This window comes from Sphaerodactylus townsendi, linkage group LG13, assembly GCF_021028975.2.
Source record: "Sphaerodactylus townsendi isolate TG3544 linkage group LG13, MPM_Stown_v2.3, whole genome shotgun sequence".
Taxonomy (NCBI): Eukaryota; Metazoa; Chordata; class Lepidosauria; order Squamata; family Sphaerodactylidae; genus Sphaerodactylus; species Sphaerodactylus townsendi.
Genome location: NC_059437.1, coordinates 32,003,558 through 32,025,961, shown reverse-complemented (window position 1 = coordinate 32,025,961; position 22,404 = coordinate 32,003,558). Strand labels below are relative to the sequence as shown.

The 22,404-nt window shown below is 45.7% G+C and overlaps 1 protein-coding gene across 3 annotated transcripts in view; it reads right to left on the bottom strand.

Annotated features, from left to right (window-relative positions):
- Window positions 1–13,225: 13,225 nt before the first annotated feature.
- The window catches only part of MED12 (mediator complex subunit 12), a 37,075-nt gene continuing 27,896 nt past the window's right edge, over window positions 13,226–22,404 (bottom strand). For 2 of the 3 annotated variants that reach the window (XM_048514453.1, XM_048514455.1), the window contains 7 exons: window positions 20,931–21,130; window positions 20,436–20,513; window positions 18,908–19,122; window positions 18,637–18,799; window positions 16,329–16,499; window positions 16,149–16,230; window positions 13,226–13,630 (listed from right to left, as the gene is read on the bottom strand). In XM_048514453.1, coding sequence (XP_048370410.1) covers window positions 13,587–13,630; window positions 16,149–16,230; window positions 16,329–16,499; window positions 18,637–18,799; window positions 18,908–19,122; window positions 20,436–20,513; window positions 20,931–21,130 — 953 coding nt within the window. In that variant the 3' untranslated portion in view covers window positions 13,226–13,586. The remainder of the gene's footprint in view (window positions 13,631–16,148; window positions 16,231–16,328; window positions 16,500–18,636; window positions 18,800–18,907; window positions 19,123–20,435; window positions 20,514–20,930; window positions 21,131–22,404) is intronic. The other variant, XM_048514454.1, reaches the window with a different exon arrangement.

Below are 22,404 nucleotides of genomic sequence, written 5' to 3'. Positions count from 1 at the left end.
ACAAACCAGATGTCATTCAAGGTCTTTCCTTGTTACAATTGGCTTCCTTTCCCCTCCAGCACCAAGATGACATTCCTGGGCACAGGACTCTAAAAAGGTCTGCTTCCTTTTCTATCATAGAACTGGATAGGAAAGGCCAGAAAGGCAGTGTATTTCCTTCCTGCCCGCATAAGCCATGGATTGCAGGGCATGATGTGGGGGAGGAACCTTGCTGTTTCTTTCTGACCTGATAGTTTGCACTGACTTCTGCAATCTGCTGAGCCCTCGCTAGTGCTAAATATCATCAAGGCTGTCTCTGCTGTTCTGTCAGCCTGGTTGCCTTGGGTAGACCAGGGTCTCACCTCCTCGCACTTTGCAAATAGATTCTGCCTGAGTGGCGGCAGCACCTCTGCCTCCACCAATTACAGGTCCTGAAGGCAGGCCCCAATTCCCTTGCAAGGCCTGCTAGCTGGCTATCAATTTTGTCTTCTCCCAAACTTGGCTACACTGCTGTCGCAAGAAGGCAATCTGCTTTGGGAGGCAAGTGTTCCCCTTTCGGACAGAAAGCCATTCTCAGGCATCAGCCACAGCATAAATTCTGTGCTAATGCAAAGTCTCCCCACTCTCTCTTTCACTGGCATGTAAAGACAAGAGCAGCCCAGGCCAGAGCAGATGTGGAAAGTTCAGTCTGCTGAAGAAGTCTCTATAACTGTATAGCAGTTGAAGAAGGCTCGATAAGCAGATGGATCCTGCCCAATACACAGGAAGGAGGTCAGCTCTGCAGTGTTGGGGAGAGGTCTTCGGAATACGACGTGAATGTGAAACTTGGCTCTTTTGGGCATCTATTGGGGTCTTGTAGGACAAGGGGAGATGATGAAGATCTTCTGAACATATAACAATATGTGCAAAGAAAGGATTCAGCATAGTTTGTTTTAGAGAAATGAAAATATGGAGGAAGGAACTGGCAAGCATGTCAAAATATTGAATACTACTGCTAAGCATTTATATAGTACTTTCAGCGATCAAAGCACTTTAGACACATTATCTTGTAATCCTTACCACAACCCTGTAAGGTTGCCTAGAATTAGTATCCCCATACTGTGGTTGGAGAAAAGGGAGCCTAACCTAAAAAAGCCTAACCATTAACTTCATGCCTTGCAAGTTCAGAAAAAGATGTTACTATATGAAGACTTCATGTATTTGTCCATGAAGTTAATGGTTAAGTGTTTTTATAAGTGACTTCATAGCAGAGGCAACCTTAAGACCAGGGATTTCCCAAAGCCTCTACACTATGCCAGCTTCTCTAAAAACAATTAAAAAGAAAAATGAAGTAAGACCATCTGTGTACCGACTAAACCCCCTCCCAAAATAACAAACCAGATGAGGTTGAATGTTGAAGGAAACGTTCCAACTGCAAGAAACTGATTCGAAGTCAAAGCTGTCAGATTCCACACCTGTCCCTGGTGCTGTCCAAAGTTCTGAGCATCCTTCTTTCACTTTCGCTCAAGGTGCTCCCCATTAACCCTTTCCTTCCCAATTGGTGCCTGGTGAGAATGATCTGGCACCTTTCGCTCAAAAGCAACGAAGAGTGTGGGCAGAAGCCATGTGGATACACACACATACTCAGGAGTAGATTCCACTGGATCCAAGAGACCTATTTTTCAGTAAACCTTTCCAGGGTTAGGATGCTGTGCTGCGCCTTGTTACTCAGGGGATACCATCACAGAAATGCACCTCTAGATAAATTTAGCACTTGTTAACTGCTGTTTCCATACTACACTGCTCTCAGAAGTGGGTGCTTCGGTTTCGTTTGACGAATGCTGTGGTTGCCCTTCACTGCTCTTCTTAAACCCAAATGCAGGCACAGATATCTCCTCTGACAACTGTTCTTACATTGTCCCATTGTAACCACTAGAAATGTAAGACTGAGCTGGCTTTCTAGCAAGCATGTTTTGCCCATTTGGTTTGATCTGAGTGCGGATTAAAGAGACTGCTGCGTTGGCCCAGAAGAATGAGATACACTGAACGAGCAAAGGAGATGCCTTTTTACTGGATCTTCTCTAGTGGTTGGGTGGAATAAAGAAAAGGATCCTGAAAGCTTTGGAGGCACTCACCGGTTTTTCAAAAGCAAAGGCAATCAGAGCAAAGAACGCAATCAATAGGAATCAGGCAGACAAAGTGCGATGTGTTTTTACAATTTGCTCTGATCATGATTTTTACATTTGGCTCTGGGTCTGATGAGAAAAAATGACACGCTGCTTGAAAGTTTTGCAGAATGTTTAAAATGACCAGAGCCTGTATAATAAAAAGAGCCACTTTGCTTCTTCTGTGCTTCTCAGATGTGATGGGTTTTATTCTGTTCTTCATTATTCTCTATCAAAACAAAGACTCCATGAAGCTCAAAAGGACAGGAAAAAGAATGATGCCAGATCTTAGTGATTTATGTTTCTGGGCAAGGCAGGCAAGGCAGTCGTGCTTTTCACTGCATTATTTCTGAGCCCTCTTCTTGCAGGGGGTTTCCCTCCCCCCATCTTTTGGTATTTGATTTGTCATCCCATCCAGCATCATCTAACTCACATACAGCAGAATTACACCCTTCTAAGTCCCCTGAGAATCAGCATGCAATAGCGGAGAGAGTTGGATTAAGATCTTGGGAGACTTTGGTTCAAATTCCTTCCTGTACCATGGAAACTGGGTGACCTTGGATTTATCACATAATAACCTATCCTACCTTACAGGGCAGCTGTTCTGAGAAAATGGAGGAGGGACAAATGATGTTTTAAGTCAGTTTTGGGATGCTTTTGGGGAGAAAACCAGGATATGAATGAATAAATTCATGTAAATCAATGAACTTCAATGGGTGGTAACTGAATAGAATAGCATTGTTATTTTATGTTTCAAATAACGGAGAGTCCACTCCAGACCACACAAAAAATCCAGCAATGTTTTGCACCAGTATTATCTTAGGACTGGTGCAGAGGTTGTGTGGGGCGCCCCTGCAAGGCTGCAAACAACACTAATTTGAAATGGGATACATTTCCCTGCTTTTTAACTTATTTATTCAATCCAGGAGCTGTTCTCAAGCTCTGAGTTGAATGCAACTGTAACATTTCAAAGAAATGCCATAAAATCTGGCAACAAACAATAAAAGCCTAAATTTAAACATATTAAAACACAAGTCTAAAGTTCAACCAAGCAGTAAACTTGCCTACTGAAATTTTAAGCAAACCATGTTACAGCTTGTGCTGCATTTCAGAAAACTAATGGGCACTTCTCTTGGTGAAGAGTTCCAGAAGCTACTACCCTGAGAGACCTGGAGAGTCCCACAGATACTGTGAGTAGAAGCCTCAGAATAGGAGAAATGGGGAATGGGGCTCTGCAGGGATTTTTCTCCTACTATTGTCCAAATTTTGTCTCAATTTTGGTACTTTTAAGGGTGATAATCAAACTGGCTGTTTTATAACTTTGTTTATTAGCTGCCTTCATTGTTTATGAAGCTTTGACTGAGAAACAACCTAGATTGGTAGCGGAAAATGCCATCAAGTTGCAGTTGATTTATGGCAACCCTGCAGGATTTTCAAGGCAAGAGGCAAATGTAGGTAGCTTCCTACTCCCTGCCTCTGTGCAGCAGTCCTGGACTTCCTTGGTGGTCTTCCATTCAAATACTAACCAGGGCTGACTCTGCTTAGCTTATGAGATCTGACAAAATCAGGCTAGTCTGGGCCATCCAATTAAGGCAATCTAGGCTACACCAGCCGCCACCCCCACCCCCCAATTTCCCATGTATCCACAGCAGGACCCTGTACACACGATCCTATTGAGACCTAGCATAGTTGTTTTTGTGATCCGATTTGTTTGGGGATGGCCCTGAAAATCATATTCTGCTTGGTGTTTCCTGCCCCGTGTGAGAATCTGAACTGGCATTGAGGGAAGAGGAGCTGCAAACTCATAGAAGAGGCAGTTTCTGCATGCAGGTGGGCTCATGCTCCAGCCTGAACCCTGGGGAGGCTGCCCCAGCCGAGCTAGAGCAATTCATCCTGATTAGCGGCAGCTATTTGAAGGGATAATTGTTACATAATTATTCTGAGCGCTCAGAACCTCCGCACGTATCTGGTCCCCATGCTCTTCTCCTTCTTCGCTTCTCTTCCTGAAGCAGAATGGGGAAATTCTACACAGCGCCAGGGAAGTTCCAAAACAGGGAAATTCCAAACAGGGAAGCATTCGGCAGACAGCGCAACTGGTGATGTGGCTAGTCCACGGTGGCCATTCTGGGCTGCTGTGCAATCCAGGGGCTGTTCTCAAGTTTTGAATGGGATGCAACTGCAACATTTCAAAGAAATGCAATAAAATCTGGCAACAAACAATAAAAGCCTAAATTTAAATATATTAAAACACAAGTCTAAAGTTCAACCAAGCAGTAAACTTGCTTACTGAAATTTAAAAAAACCCCACATTACAACTTGTGCTGCATTTCAGAAAGTCCCACAGATACTACTGTGAGTAGAAGCTTCTGAGCTAAGTTCCTGGAAGGGTGGACGTGAAGCAGCCATGAAGCATTCCTTCTTGATCAGCATTTTCAATGAACAGAACCTACAGACCTTGATGACTTATCAGGAAGAGGGGGTCAAATTCAGAGGCGTAGCTCCAAGAGAGCGGGGGGGGGGGGGAAGGTGCGCGACACACTGGGCACACGACCCAGTGGGGTGTGTGGTGAGGACATTCCAGGGGTGTGGTGGGGGCGTTGCGGGGTGGGGGCGTTCCTTGCCGGGGCAGGGGCAGATGATGCACAGGTGCACCGGGTGCTTTCCCCCCTTGTTACGCCTCTGGTCAAATTCCAAGCAAGGCGCCAGAGCCTGATACACAGAAGAGTGAGAAGTTACATTTTTGAATGACCTTTCACGGAGCTGCCTACATGAACCTACACCCATTCTGAGAAGGAAAAGTCCAGGGAAAAAACATTCTGAAATGCCACCAGTTCTGAAAAGTCCAGGACAGGGCCCCAGAATCTCAGCCACCTAGGATGCCAGCCTCCAGGTGGAACCTGGAGATCCTCTGGAATTGCAGCTTATCTCCAGACTACACAGTTTAGTTCCCCTGGAGAAAATAGATGGATTCCACCTGCTTTGAAGGGCACTGCTGTACCCCACTGAGGTCTCCTGGGCTTCATTCCTAAATCTCCACGATCCCAACGTGGATCTGGCAACGCTACAGCCACTCCCTGCTAGCTTCCCCTGCAAGGGTCAGCCCTCACTCTGCGTGAGGTGAGTGAGAGTCAGCCTCGAAAGCTAGCTACTCAAGCCCCAGGTGGGGCAGTTGTGAGTAGTTGTCTCTGCAAGTGGGCAGATTGAACCTCAGCTGAGACAGGTGTGAGTGGCAGTGGAGGGAATTGGCTCATTGTCTATTTTCACTGCTCCACTGGGAGGGCAGTGGGCAGGCCAAGGGTGGTTCCCCCCCCCCCCCCCGAGGCACAGAAAGATGCCCTGTTCCCATTCCTGTTGAAAAGCGATTCTTATCTGTAACAGAAGGCAAGCCTGTAGCCCAACTGTCAGATGTAGGAAGATGTGCTGGTTTGCAGCAGGAAGGAATCTGGGGGACTTCCCACTTCTGTGCACTTTTCATGTGGGTCACATCACATAACCATATCTTACTGTGTTGTCTGCAATACCAATTGAATTTGCTTGATCAGTATGGGCAGCAGTGAGCCGTGTTTTTGAAGTGCTCAATACTCTGTCTGGATCTTGACAGTGCATTGCATCCTGAAAATTCTTCCAAAATGGGTTTAATTGAATGATTCACAAGAGCAATTCAGGGTTGCAAATCCACTGCTCACAAAGCCCATTCATTCTGACATCAAGGCTTTAAAACGATCATGTGCTCAGCCTCTCCAGGCCACCTACCGGACAGCAAGAAAGCATCGCAAAATGTATTCCAAGCTACTCCCCCCCTCCCACACACACAGAGGTTACCAGGTTTTGTTCTGCCCTAGAAACACATCACGGACAAGGAAGACGACCAAAAAGAGTCAGCTAAGTGGCACAAAGAAAAAACCTGGGACAGATCTTTTCGCTGTCTTTTCCTGGGTCTTTAGGGTTTGCACAGATTACTCTGCAGCAGCCCATGAAGTACTGGTAGCTCACAAGCTACCTACTGGAGAGTGCTGCTCTAACCAGTACAACGTGCTGACAAAGTAATAACAGAACACTTAAATCCAAGGTGGATCGACTTGTATCTTTAAAATCCTCAAGGATTTTCTGGGAGAAGAGTTTTTTTTACTGACCACTGGAAGAGATGATGCCAGACGTTCCTCCTGGAAAGGAGCATTACAAAGGTTGACAGGAGGGGAGAGCAAAAGAGAACAGAAGCAAAGATCAGGTGATGTTAGATTTAGAATCAATCCTGTGGTTTACCGGTCAATGGCCTGAATGCATTTATGGCTAGTTGATTATCTCTATGCAAGAGTCCAATTCCTTGGAATTACTGGTTTTTCTATACTACCAAAAACATTTGATCTTTTGAGAAAAACTGCAAAATAATCCTTGACAAGGAATAGGGACTTTGGACAAGGGACTATAAAACATCTAGGTTGCACTAATTTGCTGGCAGATTTGAACATAAAGCCTAGAGTGACACAGGCAACATGTGAGAAAATCCACAGTACACTATTAATAGTCCGGCTGCTGATACACGAAACAGAAACTGAGAGGTCAAAATGTTATTAACTGAACTTTGCCCATTGTGGCAAAACCAAGCAGTGAATCACATTTGTCTTTTTTGGGGTATCGTTATATTCAATTTGGAAGATACATTATCAAATTCACCCATTACCTTGAATCCAAGGTTTTCTCCTTTCTGAAATCTGCATTCAACTAAAGGCAGATTTTGTACAGAAGCAAGCAAGACATTCCAGGATGATTGGCTAATGTGATTCAAATGTCAGGAACCGTATAAATATCAAATCACAAAGACACAAAAAGCCGTGTCAGTATGAAAGAGGGACTCATATTGTTGAGTTTGCCTTGAGCCGGTCATCTGTCTCCAGGTGAGCCTGAAGTTTCAGCCAGCTTTGTGATGTATTTGCCAGTGTGGTGAAGCTCATACTGTTGAAGATCTGTAGCTTGACTGAAGCATGGGGGATACCTACCTTATTAGAAACCGTTAGTTAAATTGGGAATCCTATTTTAAGCACTGGTCTGAAAGGGCTTGCGTTGGTGACTAAGCTCTATGTCAGTGTATTCTTGGAAATACTAGTGTATCTGGAGATATGTCAGTGGCAAGGCCGGCTAGCAAGAGGGGTTTAAAATGGGGCTGCCCATATATTGCATGCTTGCAATTGCCAGATGTAACAATTATTAGAAAAAAACATATGCAGTGCTGTGTGGGGTTTTCTGTCAGCTCATCTGCCTTACAATCTTATCTTTTATATCATAAAAAAGACTTGGGTCAGAGGACCCCAGTCCATTTTTGATCCAGTCCATTTTTGATCCTGTTCATTCAGCAAGTGGATTGAAGGATTTATTATCAAGACAAGTAGACATCTGCAATTCTCACTTCAACCAGCATCTGCTGCCCGAATAGCCCAGACAGGTTTTTCTGCTGCAATGTTATGTTCTGACAGAACTGCAGCTGGTGGACAAACTATCAACAGGGAAGCACCTTGAAGCCTAAGCAGGTGCGGGCTGGGAAGAGATACCCACCCGCTCTTTCAGTGTGGCTTGTGCAGTTCATGTGGTTTCTCTTCAGTAAAAAAAATACTTGTGAACTTCAGCAAACAAAGGTGCCTTCCTCTGTGGTAGGAAAGCGTTTGTCACAAATCTGCAGGGCACAGTTGTGTTCTGTGGTTACCAAAGGAAAAAGATGTTGCACCAAGCACCAGAGGAAGAAAAAAGAAAGTTAAATGAGATGTTTTTTAAAAATTATTTTTAATCCCAAAATCCTGTTGTAGTAAAAAAACGGGAGGGGGAATAAAAATCTTGATGTGTTTGTGTCATCTTTCTTACTAAGCAAAGCCCCTTGTGTCTGTTGGCAAAAATTCCCTTGGGGCTCCATCAGGGCTTTGTATTACTTGTTTATGACCACAAATAATTTTTAGATTAAAAACTAATTTGTATTTACCCCTTATTAAGCTTTGCCTTTGTCTTCTTTTCTGGTGCCACACATTTATTCATACGTAGCCAGAAGACCTTTCGTATTTGCTTGGTGTATCCAGGCCCAGGGCTGCTGGCATGGGCCATGGGCTCTGAAGCTGAGCTCACAGATTCTGAGAGCAACTCAGATTTAAGTGCTGCTCATGTGCTCTTCACATCCATTTTTCTTGGCAGCCGAGTCTGAACATCAGCAGAGTGGGATGGAAGTCTGAGTGTTCCCCTTTGCATCCAGATGCTTGCTGACCTTGATATAATCAATGAGCTCTCTGGTGTACCTTCATTATAAAATAACAGAGATCCAGACACATCTTAAAACCCAAATTGGAGGTCAATTTAAAAACAACAACATGCTGAATCTGAGTCCCCCAGATAAGCAGGTGGAAACTGCTTCTTCTACCCCCAGACACCTCTGGGCAGAGCTCCTGAAAATCCCTCTTCTTGCCCTCTTTCATAGCAGCCTGACATCCACAGTCCTCCTCCTGGCCCCTCCTGAAAGTTCACAAGCCTCAACTAGCAGGATCACAACAGTATCCCTTCCAAGAGCTCAAAAGCCCTTGCCTATTACTGAGAGCAGCTGCTGGGACGCACAGGCACTGGAAGGGCAAGGAGATGGCTTTGAAAGCGGCAGGAAACGAGATTGTTCATCCCCTCAGGCTCTGGCACAAGTAGCATTTAGCAGCGACTTGGAGGAGTCAGGAGTCAAGAAGGAGAGGCTGGGATCTGTCAGTCTGGATTAATGCAGTAGCTGGCTGGTGCTAACAGGCAAGGTACCAGCCTGCATGGACAGCTGAATTGCCAGAGCTAGGCCTTTTCGTGTCAACCCAGGCAGGGGATAGAACTGCTCAGTATTGTTTGGATGCGCCTTGGCATAAATTCCGGGCTAAGAATTCTGCTGGAGGCAGGGAACGGGATAAGTAGGGCATTTCTTAAAAGGCCTAATTGTGCGGGCCACTAGGTTCTATGGAGAGATGGTGGGCAGTAATAGCATGACATCTTGCAGTAGAGGAAAGGAGAGCAGCTGAGAACCATTTACCTGCAGAGAGAGATATCTGAATGATCCACATTGTACCCAGATCCTGACTTGCTTGATTACTAGATAATCCTCCCCAGGCAACTACCACAGCATGACAGATCAGGACACAGGCATACTGCATCCCCTTTGGCTGGACGGTGAGATTTTGATAGCTGGGATCCAACCAACTCAGGAGGCAGCTTTTAGGCAGTCTGGCTCAACCAGCAGGCAACAGTTAGCCCAGATTAGCTTTTACAGGTGAGTTGAATCCTGCGTAGTTCATGAGGGCTACTAAAAGGTGGATTAACTCCGGCGGGTGAGCTAGTCCTGATTTAAGCTTTTTGTAGATATACCAGAGATATGAATGAAAAATGGTCCAAACGGCAACCAGGAAAGGCTGGGTTCTGAGTGTGACCATTCCCTCATATGGCTTGTTCAGGTAAGCAGGCTGGCATGGGGCAAGTAATATGGCCCCTGCACACATGTTCAGATCTGGCCTGTTGCGATCGCTCCTCCAGAGAAAACAAAGAAGAACTAGTTCTGCTGCAACAGAAACACCTTGTGGGATCAAGTAAGCGACTGAAAGGAGACAGCTTTGGAGGAGGTGAGGTTCATCTCAGCTGAAGGGTATTAAGCACCATCACTCCTGGGACTCCCTTGTGGCTGGGCTTTTTCTGGCATGACTGATCTTCACCTGCTCATCTGACTAAGGTCAGCTCCTGGATTTTATGTCATTCAACTTTATACTCCACTAGTATCAGGAAGCACACCCCGCTCCCCACCCCCACCCCCGACCCAGTGCACTTGAGCAACCACAGAGACTGATAGCAGCTGGGCTGTTCAGAGATGCTTGCTGGAATGTAGGTCTCTTTGAACAGGCCAGTTTTAAGTGTGGCTGAAAACTAATTGGATGCTCTGGACTAGAAAAACTTGCCGGTGCACTTGATTTCTGTGCCCTCGTAAACTCTGCTCAACCGATCCATTTGTACATTAATATATTTATCAAGATACCATTACGTCTCCTGTGCTATTTCTCCAAGGACAACTCACCTAAAATAAGATGCCCTGAATTTCCATTGTTCTGGGAAGAGCGACCAGAAAATACTCCACTCTTCTGTCAGAGTTGAAAGGTAGACACCCTTCCTTCTCATGTCTGCTTGGCAACGACTTCTGCTGAGCCCTGGAAGGAGCCAGCAGGAACTGAAAAGCACTTAGGAGATTCTTATGAAACTTCCAGGCATCCTGCTCCCCTAAAGAGCCCCTCCTCCCATTTTGATTGGCACTGGCCTCTTGACAAAGGGAATGAGCAATCAGAAAGGCTCTAGAAGACAAGGACAGTTCAGTGGATCCCAGCAGAGAAGGAAGCTCTTGGGCCCAGAAGGTGATTGAAAATGACGGGTGGGATATCCATAGGATACAGCCCAGCACACAGCTGTCTCCTCTCATTAGTGGCGGAATAAATCTCTATCAGTTCTAATCGGGTTTATGGGCCCAGCTAGACTTCACATTTTTCATTGAAAGAATGTACCTGAACTCAAAAGCTTAAGCGTACTTGGGGCTAGGGTGGCTGCGGGAGTTAAATGACAACTGGATTGTGCTGAGAAAATCCATTCCCTTGAGCTAATTGCTTCACACCTGCATACTAATTATAACAGCCATTCAGCTGATTCTAGGGATAACCTGGGCATCAAGAAGGTTACCTTATGCCCTGCATCCAAGTCTGGTCCAGCAGGGCTTTGCTTATGTTCTTAGCCTCAAAGCCATTAGATCTAACAAGACAATGCATAGATCTGCAAAGAAGAGCTACTTATTTTCATTTTATGATGGAAGTGTGAAAAGTGCAAGCCTTTGGGCATCTAATTTTGAATGGAATCAATTAAACTGGGGTTTAGCTTTTTCCAGAAGACCTCCAAGTTATTTTTGCTAAATAATTCTGAAAATGTTTATTTGCATCTGGACATACAGCCATTTGCTATGTGTTAGCTCAGCAAAAGCCACCCTGGCCTGAAAGCTGGGGTGCTAATGAAAGGCTGTGGAAAGGGAAAAAAAAGTTTGGGATGTATTTTTGATGAGAAAGGCGGCCCATCAAAGCTCAGATAGTTTTAGGCAGCTGTAAGATAGAGACACTGATGTGATTTTGGGTCTGGTACAGAGATGGGTATGTTTGTGTCTCATTTATCTGCACGTTAAAAAGCCATCCAGAATGACTGTTTTGTTTTCTTGAACATTTCCCTTTGTATTAAAACTTCTGGTTACTGCCAAGTCATTTGTTTTGAAAGTTATGACTTCAGATTTGTTATTTCTTTCTTCCAGTTGTTAAGCAAACTTCTGACTTATATTCACCTGCCCTTAAAAGGATGATAGGACACAGACCAAGACCTGCCGAGATAGAGCAGGTTGAGGGATAACCATCTCTCCAGCTCAAGGAAATAGCTGAGGAATTTCCAGAGAAGGGCAAGAAACTGCTGCATTCACCAAGAAAGTGACTTCAAGAACAGGCTGCACATTCATCATGCATCCACTTGGGCCAGGTTCCTCTGAGCCCACATTTCCCTCCACATGCTGGAGAATGCCTCCTGGAAGTGGGGAACAGGCTTTGCTGCAACTGATGATTTCATAATCTTCCCTTTGTTTGGACACTAATTTCCCAAGGCTCAGGAAAACTCGGTTGGAAGTCACAGAAGAGCCTACCTGAACAGGTATCGTTACTGTATTTTAAGCCCAATGGAAGCAGTTGAAAGAATGGCAGAGCTACAGGGGTATGAAGCAGCCCTCTCCAAGGCAGGAATAAGAAACCCCCAGCATGCATATTAAACAGGGCATGAAAGACCATTCTGGTAGGAATAGAAGGATTGGTCATCTCCTCTCAGGAGCAGCAGTGGCATAGTGGTTAACAGCAGGTGTACTCTAATCTGAAGGAACCAGATTTGATTCCCCGCTCTGCTGCCTGAGCTGTGGAGACTCATCTGGGGAATTCAGATTAGCCTGTACACTCCAACAGACAGCAGCTGGGTGACCTTGGGCTAGTGACAGCTTTTTGGAGCTCTCTCAGCCCCACCTACCTCACAGGATGTTTGTTGTGGGGGAGGGGAGAAGGGAAAGGAGTTTGTACGCCCCTTTGAGTCTCCTTACAGGAGAGAAAGGGGGGATATAAATCAAACTCTTTTTCTTCTCTCCCAGTCAACCAAGGTGAGATCTGGAAGCACTGGCAGCATCACTGGGGCTCAGTTTGCTCACACAACATTTTGCCAAGTTCAGCCTTAGTCTCTTCTCTATTTTTGTTTGCTGTCACACCACTATCTCAAGGGACAGACACGGGGCAGGTGGGTCCTCAGTCTTGGGTACCCAACATTTGTGTGCTTCAGTTCCAAAGTCTTAATAGTCGTTGGCAGATTATTGTTTGAACACAGCAGTAATTCCTTCCACACTAAGAAAAAGGATGGGTGCCTTCTCAGTTTAAAAGGCACTTAAGTGGTGGTGGGAAGTGCTGTGAAGTCACAGTTGACATATGGCAACCCCACAGGCTTTTCAAGGCAGAGATGTTTGGAGGCGGTTTGCCATTGCCTGCCTCAGTATGTGCTGAGAGAGTTATGAGAGAACTGTGACTGGCCCAGGATCACCCAGCAAGCTTCACGTGGGAGAGTGGGGAACTGAAGCCGGTTCTCCAGATTAGAGTCCACCATTCTTAACCACTACACCACGCTGACTCTCAAGGCACTTGTAGGGCTCTTAAAAATGACGAAGAATGCCAGAGGATGCGAGACAAGAATGCAACTCTTGCTACCAATGCTCCTGCCAACCCCCAAACAAGTGCTTCAAAAGTAGAAAAAAGAAACTGGAAAGGTTCCATTTGGTCATCCCTATGACGACCACTGTATGCGTTACTCTGATTTTCTAATATCCTCCCAGAAGGCAGAAACTTTGTGGCAGCCTTAGCATGCTTTGACAAGGTGATGGGACCAAAAGGCGGAGGGAAGGATAGATCTTGTCCAGCATCAGCACTGAGCCACATCAGTTTGTAGGCACATGTCTAGGAAACAGGGCTGGAGGGAATTGTCCCTGCCAGCCACAACACTTCAGACACAAAACCTTCTGGAAAGTATGCTCTCTGTATTTGTCTCAGGACATCTGTGGTACAGGGTTTCATCCAGTATAAATAAAGTATAAAATCTTACAATTTGTTTTGTCATTATTTTAACAAAAATACTAAAAACTTATTAAAACCTGAAATCAAAGTGGGCAGGGAGACTCTAGCAATCACACGGATTTTGGAAACACTGGTAGAAAATGGAGATTAAAAACACTCATTCGGCGCGATAACACCCCCCATGTACACACACACCCGTTGCCGGGGCACTGCTGTGGCGCAAGTGCCCCAGGGAGGGTGGGCTGACCGCAGCTGGGCAGAGACCATCTCAAGTCCACACCAAAACCTCTCTCCTTGCTGGGCATCAGTATCGTCCGAAGGGGTTGCTGTTCTGCTGGGGCTGTGTATCTGTTTAGACCAAACACAGAGTTAGAATCTGAGAACAGTACAGAAACCTGGACTAGATATGACAGGGCATGTATGCTGCTCCACAGCACCAGCTGCCAATAGTCAGAGAAAAACTCAACTCATTTTGGGGAAGGCAGTGGGAATGGGCAGGTGAACACTCCTTGGAACATACAACTAAAGAAGGTGGGGTTATGAAAAGCATACAACAGTTAAAAATAATTCCAAGATCGCAATGCTCAGTTTCACATAGAGTTGCTGTGCAAAAGAAATAAAGAATACAGGAGTCTCTTCTTCAGCAGACATTATGGGATGTGTTTTGCTTTAATTAAAGCTAAAAGTTTCTGAGTAGGTGTAGGAAGTCTTCTGACGAAATTAGCACAAAAAGCCAGTACACTGGTTCTCTGTAGATGCTCTAAATGCTGATCTGATCTTCAAACAAATTATTCTGCATTTGCTCCGAAGGACATTAAAATTGTGCCTTTGCAGTCTGGTGTGACATTGTGCACAGCCTTAAGTGCCAAATAATGCACTCTGTTGTACTGCTGGATATTGTTACATTGTGAATGGATTTTTGTATATTGGATTTTTGTATTTTTATAATATTGTATTTGGACGCTCCCACTTAATATAGAGAACTGCAATTTCACACGGTTGTAACTTTGGGTTTTTTAAAAATATATTATTGTAAAACACTCCCTAATGCCAGACAAATTCCTGGAATGAATGCCAGATTTCTGACGTGCACACAAACAGATACCGGTACGTTTGCTGCATGTACAGGGAGGTTCCGCCAAAGGGCAACAAGGTGAAGCACTTGGGGCTGCCATCCTAGGAAACAGCTACAGAAGAACACAAATACCCCTCTAGGAAAGGACTGCCGGCTTGGGGAGGCAGGAAACAGTAATCACCCATTCTTTCCCATTCTCCAGTCTAGTCAGTAATACTCAGGTCCCCGAAACACATGGCCCTTTGTCCGGCATGCAGTGGGGAAGAGGGTGGTGCAGAAGTTACCCCACATCCATCAGTATGTAGAACGGTATGCCTTTCAGCTAACGTCAAGGCTTTTCTACGGATCAGTTGAGGAAATTCATCAAAGAACTGCAAGATGCTACAAAGGGTGTTGCCAATCAAAAGGCTATTTTTCTCCAAAACAAGACAACTTCACAAATGATTTCTGGATATAAATATATGAATTGTAATCTGCCTTGAGCCTCAATGAGAAAGGCAGGCAGTACATTAAGCAAATAAACATGGGTTTACACTAACTCAGCAGGTTCTGGGTCGGGAGGCAGTAATCCTGAAACAGATTGGATAGCACGCCAGCACCCCTCCTTCCCTCATGCCTCTGTCCCAAGGTTCATTTTTGCAAGGGCAGATCCAATAACTGGGCTGCTCCATGATATGGACTCAGTCAGCATCTGCAGGATAGTCATGCTCTGCTCTCCTTACTAACCTGCAGAAACCAGATTTTTTCCCTACAGATATCATCTGCATCTCAGTAGCTGAAGTAGCAGCTCAGGCCTGCTTCCCTTTCTCAAGCCTACTCTGCCAGCTCACAGAAGACTCTTTCCCAGGCAGTTTAGACTCAAACTACCCTAAGAAGAAGAGTTTGGATTTATACCCTGCCTTTATTTCCTGGAAGGACTCAAGGCAGCTCACAAACTCCTTTCCCTTCCTCTCCCCACAACAGACACCTTGTGAGGTAGGTGGGATTGAGAGAGTTCTGAGAGAACTGCAGGGGTGGAGTGAGGGGGAACTGTGCCCGGGGCATGCGCATGGCCTATGCCCCTGTTGCGGCACCACCCGCCCCCGCCCTGGATCGCCCCAGAAACGCCCCCGCCATGGATCTGCCTGGGGTGTGGCACAACCCCGTCCCGTTGGCGCTACGCCACGAGAGAACGATGACTAGCCCAAGACCACCCAGCAGGAATGTAACAGTGAGGAAACAAATCCAGTTTACCATATAAGACTCTGCCACTCATGTGGAGGAGAGGGGAATCAAACCTGGTTCTCCAGATTAAAATCCACCTGCTCTTAATCACTATACCACACTGGCTCTCCTAAGGCTGTGCTTTAGGAAAGGAGGATACGGACCACAAGCTGAAAATACTCCATAAAACCCTTTCTGGGTTAGAATTTGACACACTTGCATGTTTGGTGCCAGGGAGGTCTTCTTGTGCATCTCCGCCTGTCTTGTGCTTGTGAGACAAACACATTGTGTGTCCACAACTGACCATTTGTGCAGAAAAAGCTAGGGCTGACCAAGGTCTGGGTCCTGCTTTCAAACCCATGAACCGGGGGGGGGGGGGGTTGAGAGGCCCCACTGGGGACAGTGCTTTGAATCTTTGAAAGCAGCTCCGGCTTTCATTGTCCCCTTTCCCTCCCTCTGGCAGCTCAGTTCCTGTGTCTGCAAAGAAACCCATCAGAGGTCCAGCTCCTTCCCGCTGCCCTGTTCACCATGAATGCGCAAAAGGGCTTTGCACCCAGGGTGTTGAGGGAGAAGGGACTTGGTCCTTACTGGAAAGCTGCTGCTGGAGCTGCCGGACCAAGGCAGCTGTCTGCTGCTGCTGTTGTGTCTGCTGGAGGCCCTGCCGCTGGAACTGTGCAGAAAAGGGAGAAGAGCCATTAGGGGAAATCTTGGGCAGCAAGGAAGGGAGGGTGTCAGCTTGATCAGGAGGAAACAAGCGCCCAAACCTACCATAGGCTGCTGAGGAGCGAGTGCCTGCATCCCCAGCCCAGGAGGCTGGCCCTGTGCTTGTGGCTGAGGGACGGCAGGCACCTGTGGCTGCTGCTGGGGTTGCTGTGGTGGAGGCTGTGATGGCTGCTGTTGTGGTTGCTGCTGCTGCTGCTGCTGCTGCTGTTGCTGCTGCTTCAAACAAGGCAAGAGGACAGAATCAGCAAGGCTGCAAAGGCCAAGCTTCACACTGATTGATAGGATCCAGGAAATCCTACCTGTGAGGAATTGCAGGAGAGGTAGCAATCCCCGGGACCATCCCAGATTTCTATGTTGTGCCTTAGCCAACTATATGTGATAATGGCTGCTTGTTATTAGCTCAGGTGGCTGAATGGAACCTACATCTACAAAGGTGTTGTATCTCTAAGTACCAAATGGCAGGGATGAAAAAAACTAGGGCCGGGGCCACTGCTTTCAGGCCTGGCTTGAAAGCTTCCATAGGCATCCGCACATCTATCACCAGAAACAGGACACCGGCTTAGAGGGACTGGATTTTGATTAGATCTAGCAAGGCTAGATCATTGCTACTTGAAGCCAAGAGAAAACGATGCTTCCTTCCACTTCAGCCCCTTTCCTCCTCCCATGCCAGTCTTCATAGAAAGAAGAAGATTAAGTAGGGCAGGAGGCAGGTAGGTGGATTAGGGGTTAATAGCTCAGCTCCACTGTGGCCAGACTGCATCAAGACCCAGATTACATTTCAGGCAGCAGCCTCTCAGCCTATGTTCAGTTCACGTGTGCGTATTTCTTCTGCCAAAACTAGCTCCCATTACTTCCCAAGACCTCATACAAATAGGACAGCCAGCCAACGGTTTATTCAAAAGAAAAGGTGAGAAAAACACACAGGTTAATGTTCTCTCTCTGAAGAGAACCAGAATCTGTAGACAGAGTCCGCACAGCACGAATAATGGTCAGATATCCTGTTGACCCACTTCTATTTTTAACCATTACATCTATTTCTTTTTTCCAGGCATGGAAGAAGTCAATAAATAAAAAGGAATCAAGACACAAAACCTCACGAGAAAGAGAGAGAAAGCTCAGCTACACATTAAAGTCTGTTCAATAACCAGGAAAAGATAACTGTGTAGGGATGGGAAGAACATTATTGTAGCAACTAAGCACAGAAGCCAGATCCAAATGCAGTGTTGCATGGACCTAGATGAACGATTCTACATAAAGAATTTTGCATTTGAATTCCAGGAAAGTAAAAAAAACTGGGGGAGACATGGCTGCCTGCTGTAAAATCTAAGCTATGCTTTCTTTTTCAGTCCTCATGTCTCCAGATACAAATTTAAGTATAGCCCCTTGACATGCACAGAAGGGCAAGAACCAGAGGACTCTGGGTTCTTACCATGGTATGCACAAGCTGGCCCACTCAATCAAGGACCCGCCCAACATCTAGGAGGATCTGTTGATTTTATTTGAATGGTTCTTTGACTGCATTTTTATCTTTAAATTTTGACTGAATTGTTTGTTTTTGTGGTAAGTAGATTTGGGTTCCTTCAGAGAGAAAAGTGGCAAATAAATATGTTAAAGTAACAGGGAACCAACTCCCAAAAGACAGGCTATAAAAATGCTTGCTTGGACATTTAAAGGTCCACAAATTAAATGGCAGCTTTCATCCTAAAAAGGGTTACCAAAAGCTTGAGTGGGCAAATTTACCCCATGGATCCTAAGCATGGGGCTTTCATCTTCAGGATCCATTTGCATCTTCAGAACACCCAAAAAGTGAATCCTAGGATCATTTTTTTTTCCACTGCCAAATAAATAAATAAATAAATAAATAAAAATTCTCTGGCAAGACTAAGAAACTGGAGGAACACTTGGCATTTAAAATCCCTAACCTCTGACCCCTCAAAACAAGGAGAACTGCTTCCACCACTACTGTTTTAACCTTTGTTCCCAAGTCAGATTCCTGGAGTTTCTATGGTGAAAATGTGGCACAGAAGTTGCTACTTTTTAAGTGCCCAGCCAAAACACTTCTGTTCACCAAGATTTCCAGTTAAGAACTTGAGTTTTTAATACTATTTCTGAGTCTGGAAACTGTTCTTTGAAGCTGCCGGTGGTCTGTTTTTACGGTTTTAGACAGGCTGGGTTTTTAATATTGGATTTCAGATAGTATGTTTTGTTCTTAGGATTTTTATTTTGTAAGCCACTTCTGAGAGACAGATTTATAAATAAATAAATACATACATAACAAGGTTAAGAAAAAGGCCCACCAACACAGGAAGCTCAGAAACAGAAGCTGTGCCTCCGCTGTCTCTGCCCAACTCACCCTCAGCATCTGCTGCTGCTGCTGCTGCCTCAGATATTGCTGCTGTTGCTGCTGCTGATCTGGCAGGAGCTGGCTGGGCCGAATCCCTGAGGGGACACCCTGTGAGCTCATGTGGTTTATCCCACTCATCATGGGAGCTTGCTGCAGTGACTGGTGAGGAAACCTGCACACAGAGACAAGAGGGCAGAATGTGCACCTGGGCCTTGGAGTACACCCCTCCCTCCCTTGGCTCAATCTCAACCAGGCATCTTCCTCCAACCACTGACAGTACCTTTGTGCTGTGCTGAGGGTGTGTCCGTACCCAGGGGCTTGCTGATGCACATATCCACTGGGTCTCTGCATTGGCCTGGCGGGGTCAATGAAGGCAGGATTTGAGGTTGGATGTGTGTTCTGATAGGTCTGGCTTGAATAGGCTGGGGGGACCATGGTGCTGGACTGGGAGGGGTGCTGCTGGAGGCCAATGTGGGAAACATAAGGAGTATAGCCCTGCAGGAAAGAAAGTAACATCCTGTGTCAAATCATGCATCTTTGCATCCACAACACACAATCTAAGCTGCCAACCAAATGTATTTATTTACAGGCATATGCACCACTCTCCAACAAGGTACTCAAGGCAATAATAAAGTGTGTGTGTTTGTGTGTGTGTGTATACAAAGAGGCATATGTAATGTGGAAGACTTGTTTGTGATCATCTTGATCATCTTATTCTGAACACAAGCAGCAGCTAGAGGGCTTTGTTATTCCAAAAAGTAATGAACAGGGAATACAGAATGGAATGGAAATTGGTTCTCTCTTCTTTTGCATGTGAATAGCCAGTCGAGTTATTTGCAATTTTCTGTCCCTTCTCTCCTCTGCACAGAATCTCATCAACTCCCCTGTGCTTGGCTGTAAGAATTTTTGCTGCTATGGCTGTAGATATGCTACTCATACTCTGGACTCCTAGTCAGTGATATGTTTGTATACATAAAAAGACAGAAATGTCGGAGGCTCCACATTCAAATTTAAACCCTTAATAGGTCTGTGCTATCTAGTGGGAAGGAGGGGTTATATTCTATTGGAAAGCTGTATGAAAAAAATAAAAAGACTCGTGACTTATTCCAAGCCTTTGAACAAGCCCTTGTCCAGAACGTTCACACAGCAAGGATGTGAACAAGGGCAGGATAGACTGTGACTTGTATCCCTTCTGCAAGACCAGCAACTTCTGAGGGTGGGGACTGGAGGCAAACAAGGGATATTAGAGCCAAGGAGGCCAAGCATTAATACTGGCAGAATCAAGTCAATCAGACTCCTCTCTCAGCATACTTTCTGCTCCAAAGCCCCAAACATCATCAATGAGTCACCCCCTCCCTGTATTAGTTTAATTGTCATGGCTTCCCCCAAAGAACTCTGCGAACTGCTGTTTTCTAAGCATTCTGAGAGTTCTTCAAAGGCAGCCAGCTCCTCTTAGGCTTCTTTGAGCTATGACAATTAAACAGACTATGGACTAGAAACTAGGACAAACATGTCACATGCCGAGAAAGGCTTCGTCAAGTAAGCAAGGAACGCACCATTGTGGCAGCATGAAGTTTGTATGACCCACCCAAACGTAAAGCAAGAATGGAGTTGGCTGATAAGAATCCTAAAAGGTGCCTGCTCCTTTTTTCAATATTTGGGCAACCCCAGGTCAGTTTCCCCAGAGAAATATGTCTGAAATCTGATCTGAAGAGGCCAAAGGCTCTGGGTAAACATTTCAGGTGGGGAGGTGGTATGGAACGAACTTCACAGGCTCTGGGGCTTGCCCCTCCCCTGCCTCAGCTTACCTGTGACGGCTGCACAGCTCCATAGGCTGTGGCTGGAGCCATCTGGCGTATGGGCGGCTGCCCCAGCATCCCCTGGCTCTGCCAGAAAAACAGCAGAGAGGTATAGCTAAGTGACAGTGGTCCCCCAGAACCTCTTATTCTGTCCCCAAAACTCTTTAACCATCCCCCAAATCTCCCAGAAGCCTTGATAAGAGACAACAGGAACATTTTGGTCTCCAATCCCTGCCACCATGAGGAAGCAGTAGGACCAATGTCCCTTATCAACAACCTCATGCTGCATCTGAGAAGGAATCTCTGTGCTATAAGCATTCCTCTCAGGATGCAGGAATTTCCCCTCCAGGATGGACTCTCTGATCCACATGGACCTCTCTGATCCACATGATGAGCTCCCTTGGCCTTAATGGCAGAGCAAGCCCAAGATCAGAGGAACAGGAAGCTACAGTGTTCCCTTCCTTCTTCTGCACGTGACCAGGGAACAGAGAATGGAACCCTTACCAGTTTGGCCTGCAGCTGTTGACGAAGGAGCTGCCCTTGAGGCGACGGCTGTCTGTAGACACCTGGCTTGTACGGAGGATCAATTCCCATCATACCACCCATGCCTGATGGCAAGACCCCAGTGTAGGGTGGGCGGCTTGGAACCAGTTTGCCCAGTGGCATGCGAACAGGCCGGTAAGAGGTATCCAGCCGAGGACCACCTGCGAGAGGAGGAAGAGAACATCAAGAATGTCTCCCATGTACTATTAGCCTACGGGCAAGGCTGGGAGCCAGAAATCCAGATTCATGTGTTTATCTAATCACTGTGTCCAATCGCAAACTGGCTGGCTTCTATGGGGATGACAAAAGACACACAACAGGGCCGCCGCTAGACAAGGAAGGAGTCTCCAGTTACCTTCGAGACACTTATGGTATGCAAACAAATACAAACTCATAAACTGATCAAAAAGGAATAAAAACAAAACAGTCTGACAAGGACTGAGCATGTGCCTGCCAGGAAGCATGGCAGCATCAAGTCAAGAACTTATATAACACTCTCTCCAAAGACAATTTTGCACAAGGAAGTTTTCAGTAAAAACAGAGAATGTGATAAATCTTGTTAAAAATGAAGAAATAGCAAAAAAACAACCCAGCATAGAATAAACCAAAAGAGCAGAGGTGAACAGAAGTGTATGAAAAGCATGTCAGAATAAAATCAAGCAGTATAACAGCAAAGGCCAGCAAGAAATCAAGTAACTCAGTTAATGATAATCTTGAGAAATCACAAATACTTAGGAGAATATTCAAGTTTTTACTTGGTGCCAGAAAGTCAACAGGTTTGGTGCCAAGAAAAGGACATTTCACAGGCATGGTGCCACCACAGAAGAGGTCCTGACTTTTGTGGCTACCCGCTGGTTGTTCAGAGGGTGCCAGCCACATGCAGCTAATCTTCAGAAGAAAACCTTAACACTCAAGCAAGTTCATATCAGAGCTAGTGTTGCTTTAGATAGCCTGGTTCCAGACCTTTCAGGATTTTAACACTGAGAACCAGTGCTCTGAATCAAGCCTGCAGACGTGAAGTGGCAGACTAGTGAAGTTCCTTAAGCACTGGTAAAATGGGATGTGTGTAATCAGGATCCGCTGGAAGCATCTGAAGTTCCCAAACTAGCAGCAGCCTCTAGCCAGGATGAAACCAGAACAGGAACAACCATTGCTAAGTCTAACTTTTCAAAGTAAGGCCACAGCTGGCAAGCCAAATAAGACTGATTAAAAGGTCCTAAGATTACAGATGAGACTTGGGTATCCCATGCAGATGCAGATCTAGAAGCTGCAACTCTGTCTGGAGTAGCAGGAAATAGAATTGCTCAGCTGGCTTTTCCCCTGTCTAAATACACCCCCGGTTGATTGAGGTACAGTTTACTTCATCCAACTTATTATTGTCTCCAAGCACCCACTTTTGTATCACAAACACAAATTCAGCTCACAAAGCACATCA